This window comes from Monopterus albus, unplaced genomic scaffold (assembly GCF_001952655.1).
Source record: "Monopterus albus unplaced genomic scaffold, M_albus_1.0 scaffold59.1, whole genome shotgun sequence".
In the NCBI taxonomy this organism is placed as follows: Eukaryota; Metazoa; Chordata; class Actinopteri; order Synbranchiformes; family Synbranchidae; genus Monopterus; species Monopterus albus.
The window spans coordinates 961158-966356 of record NW_018127939.1 but is presented as its reverse complement, the minus strand read 5'-3'; the positions used below and the strand labels follow the sequence as shown (position 1 = coordinate 966356).

Here is a 5199-nt window from a genome sequence, read left to right as displayed (position 1 = left end):
CATCGACTTATGGCATGTCCCTGCTGGCCTCTACAACCATCTTAGACCCCAATACTTGAATCCTGAATACTTCTTAGAAAAAAAGATAACATCATCCATTTTGACATAGGCTGAGGGGATTGGTTTGTCCCAGACCTGAAGAAGTAACATTAAGCACAGTTTCTTTTGTTGCACTGCGTTACAGAGATTCCTGTCTCTAAACTGCAGAGTTATGGAGAAATGTGGCCCCCTTCCAGAGTGGTAGAATTCAAAAAAACCTCTAGAAACAAGGAGGTGAAAAGAGGTGATGTAAGAAGGCGACTGACACATAATTGTTCAGAAATTACTTATCAGCGTGTGTGTCTGGCTTGGACAGTTGTTTCTGCATCTTCTCTCAGAAGTGTTCTGCAAAACGACTTCATTGAGCATCCTGGCAAAAGAGATAAGAATGTCAGACCCAGAACAACCCCGACCAGAAAAATAAATAAAATCCTACAGTGCAGAAAAAGGATTTCTCTCTGATTACTAGGAGAGCTTTTATTTGGAGCGTTGCAAAGTACATTTCATGATGGATAGCGCTCATTCTCTCTCTCTCTCTCTCACACACACACCCTCAAACACTTTTTTCTCTTCCTACTTTCATTGCTTCATCAGCTCATTAAAAAAACAATATGGATCATAACTTCTGCAATATCACACAGTTAATCTTGAGTTCATAGTAGACATTGGAGAAACCCTCACCTTAATGAGTTCAAGCACACAAACATACACGCGAGAGAGATATACATTGTATATGAGCCAAAACTATCAGTTTGTTTTTAGATTTATATGTTTTCTCAGAACATGGCTTCAAGCTTCTCAGAAATAAACTAAGAGAGGAGCACTTCTTTGAATTCATGGCAGAAAAGTAGATTATATAGTATGAGACAGTTTGAGATCATACTGGGAGCAACATATGAAAAAGTAATAAGAATAAAACTAAAGGTTGCAGTTGGACTTATAAGTATTTTCACAGTGGAAGGAAAAGCAACTTTGGATTGAATATTGCATGTTTATGGAAGCAGCCAGTTACTAATATTGCTGCAGAGGCTTTCTGGTCAGACATACTGGGCCATCCGATTTAAAGGGTTTGAAGTCATTCAGTTTCTGTGCTTTCTGTGTACACTTGTACTCTTATCATCAGACCAAAGGCCAAAACAAATGCTGCTTGCTTAATCCCTTTTTATCTAGTGCAACACAGGTGCCCCCACAACCATGTGGGAAGTGAGGCATTAGGAGCACTAGTCATTAGCAGTACTTTTATTATTTGTACAACTAAGATTGAGGGACTTATATCTTTTAGATTGAGTCAATGTGAGTACTGTTCAGAAAGCGCTTGCTGGAAGGCTGCAGTTATTATTTCCTGCAGTTTCACCACTTTTCCCTAGCAGAGCCAAAGACTCCAGTGAGTGCGCACTGTCCTCATCTATACGTAATCCCAGTGCAGGTGGAGCTGAGTCTTCCCCCCTTCCTTCACCTCCCTCCTCCTGCACCTCCCCGGTGGCAGCAGCTGCTGCGGCAGCGGCACACTCTTCCTTGAACAATCGGTCATGCTCTATCTTGAGCTCTTGGTAGGAGCGGGAGAACATGTGAAAGATGGAGGTAGCAGGGAAGGCCATGATGAGGATCCCACTGAGGATGCTACTCAGTGCTACTACCTGTCCTGGGATGGACCTCGGCACCATGTCGCCATAGCCCACGGTTGTCATGGAGATAATGGCCCACCAGTAGGAGGCGGGTATGCTGCTGAAGTCATGGGTGCCCGTGAGCTCGCTCTCAGCCAAGTGGACCAGTGGGGAAAAGAGGGTGACGGCCACGCAGAGGAAAAGCAGGAGGAGGCCAAATTCTCGGGTGCTGCGTCTGACCGTCAGCCCCAGTGTCTGCAGACCAAGAGAATGGCGAGCCAGCCGCATCACGTACAAAATCCTCAGTGCCCGCAGGATCCTTAACACCAGGCCCAGCTTGTCCAAGTAGCCCTTACCTCCACCTGGCCTCTCATTCTCCACAGATGGGTCCTCCTCTGTCACCACCAGAGAGACATAGTAGGGAAGGATGGCCATTGCATCAATGATGTTGAGTGGCCCGCGGAGGAAGTCCAGCTTACTGCGGGCCTGAATGAACCGCAGAACGAACTCCAGGGAAAACCAGGCTACACACACCGTCTCAATGATGAACATGTTGTGGCACTTGGAGGAACACTCACCCTGAGGTAGAGAGGAAAGGTGAGAGGTTGGGGGAATGAAGAGATTGTGAGGAGGACAGGAACAGGGGTTTGACAGGAAGCCAGGCAAGTGGGGAGGAAGGAATGGTGAGAAAAGGAGAAGACCAAAATTGTGAGGTCAGAAAATCACACTCAGCAGCACTGATAGATAATACACTGACATAATCAATCAGTTGTTTCATTAGGGCAGGTTTAATTCAAACTAAATTCTTGCACACCATCCAGTCATTTTTTGCAGGTGTGTAGGATGAGGTCATCAGTACTGCAAACAAAAACAAGACAAATCCCCTACAATGCTCATCACTTGTACTCATACATCAAACAGAACCATTCAACTTACCATCTATATGTAGACCACGAAACTGACCCAGGAAAAAACCTTCCAAATGGAGGACAACAAACACACCAGGTACAGGTACACAGTCAGGGTCAGTGAGGTCATTTTCATAGTACATAATCTGGAGCTCTTAGCGAATTCCTCATATATCACAAAGTTATTTTTGCCTAGGTCTATTCAGCAGTAAGACCAAAAATTCTCTACTTATTTGAAAAATTAAGGCAAGTTTCAAAGATTAATTTGATGCTGGGTGGGAGCAGTGGCATGCCCTCAGTATCAAGGAAGAGTAATGCAATAAAAAAATGATAATACAGAGGATTTTTGGCACAGAACCCTGCTGTTCCCTGGCCCCCTTCTTCAAAGCTTTGTCTCATGTTATCAGTGATAACACAGCTCTCACTTTCCTACATCTTCCAGCCGCCCACTACTCCATATTCATCCTTTTTTCTTCTTACTTTCCATTCATAGTATTGTAGTGCTGGCGGCAGAGAGACACTTGGCAGGGTCCCCCAGAATGCCCCTTTGGGTGGGTTGTATGTAGTTATGGGTTGGTGAGATATTGTGTGTGGTTCTGTGTTTGGTATGTTTTGTTGCTGTTGACTGCTGTGTTGTTCTCAGCTGTGTTTAATAAAAGAGCAACTCGAGAGAATGCAGAAAAGACGGTCTGTGTCTGCAACTCCTTCTTCAACCAGCCAACGTTACAGTATAATTCCACAAAGTAATGCTCCCTTTCTCTCTTCTTAGCAGTGTTGTTGAGGACACAGTCAACTGAGCATAAACTGTTTGGTTAACCACCACCATGGTTAGGGTTTGCTTAGGTTTAGGCTGGAAAACCTGGCTAGGGACAGTATTTGGACTAAAATGACTTCCTCTGTAAGGTTAGGAAAATGTCGTTGTCTTGGTTAAACTGACTGATTGGCTAAGATTAATGAACAATAGCTGTCATGGTTAAAAGAACCTAACCTTAAGTGTCAGTGCAGAACAAAATGTGGGTATAAAAATGGCCATCAGTGGCCTTCCAAGTTAAAGTCCATCATTTTGTTGACACACACTTTACAGTATATCCACCTCTGCCACCTTATTTCTGAGGACTTTGTTACTTTACTGCAGTATATATATCACACTACGTCCTCCTTTGCTCCTGCTGGAGAACGCTAGAATTTCCTAAGCTGCTGGAGGTATTTGTCCCTTGAGGGCGTTTGCTGAACTGGTGTTACACCCTGTTGTCGACTGTATTTTTAGTTTTGGCTGCAAATTGTCCCTTTAACAACTGTTTCGTTTGAGACAGTGCATCTATATTTCTGTACAGTATTGATGGTTCTCAGACAAATCAAGAACATCCTTATTATTATAATATACAACTGTTATATAACTGCAACAGAATTATTTACTTTTTTTAAAACTAAAGTAACTTTATACTCACTATGATACCGACTCGTGAACGTTACTTGTGTGTTCGCTTGGCCTTGCCTTTCATTAATTCCTCCTCATTTTTTCCGGTCTCCTCTGTTAACTGTCTACATTTATCTCTCTGCTCATTCTGTCTCATCTATTTTCCTTCCCGCTCATCTGTCTTTTTTCCCCCTGCCACCCCGTCCTTTCTGTTCGTGCTTCTTCCTCCACCTTCTCATCATTCATTCTGTTTCCTCCTTCGTCACCCTCTCTGGACTTTTTCCTTTTCATGCTTTATTCTGTTTGCCCCTACACTGTTCTTTTCTTGCTTTAAATCCCACTTTCTTCCAATAGAAACACAACTCACTGATCTGTTTCTCTGATGCATCCTTCATCCTTGTATCCCATTCCTCTCCCTCTCATTTATCATTTGTGTCCTCTCTGCCTTTCTCACTGATTCTCATCCCACTGTGATTCTTAGCCTTCCACTTTATTCCTACAGAGTGACATGTATCCGTGTAATTTGTAATGTTGTATATGCAGCACAACCACTGAATTGGAAATGACATTTTGACATTACAAAATGTTCCTTTGTGCATTGATTCTGAAATGCTTTTTTTGTTACATTGTGCTAAGCTCTGCATCTATCTTTTATTAAAATTGCTCATAGCCACAAGTGTTTAATTTTATCCCATTAACAAATGCTTTCCCCCTCTTCCCCTCCATATCCCCGCTCCCTTCCAAACTATTGTGACTCCTGTAAGAGTTACAATAGGCAGTTTAAACAAAGTACCAAAATCAATGCAACAGAACCAGACACAGTCTCTTTTATTCCACACATTCTTCATCTTTGTCAGAAGCCAACACCGCCGACCCTCGTGTGTGTTATGCTAGTAGCAGCTAATTTAGTCTCAACTCACTAGCCCAAAGCAGACATGACTAACACTACACCCCCAGATTTTTTTCATTTTCAGCCTTGTAGTCACTGACATCACTTGAGGCAACTTATGCAGCTTCACACAGCTCACACTGAAGCAGCAAAAGGTATAAAGAACAACCTTTTGAATGACAAGGGGCAAAGTCAGCAAGCAGGGGTCAACAAGGCAGGAAAGGCTGGGGGAACTGTAGGACAGGTGGGTTTTGGCTGCTGTCCAGTTTTACTGGGGGGTCCCCACAGTGGATCACTATAGTCCACACAGTGCACGTGCTTGGGCACAGGTTTTGTGCAGGA

At 43.4% G+C, this 5199-nt stretch overlaps 1 protein-coding gene across 1 annotated transcript in view; it reads right to left on the bottom strand.

Annotated features, from left to right (window-relative positions):
* Positions 1-575: 575 nt before the first annotated feature.
* The window catches only part of kcng4a (potassium voltage-gated channel, subfamily G, member 4a), a 27585-nt gene continuing 22961 nt past the window's right edge, over positions 576-5199 (bottom strand). The window contains exon 4 of the mRNA XM_020603034.1: positions 576-2222. Within this exon, the coding sequence (XP_020458690.1) occupies positions 1344-2222 (879 nt within the window). The 3' untranslated portion in view covers positions 576-1343. The remainder of the gene's footprint in view (positions 2223-5199) is intronic.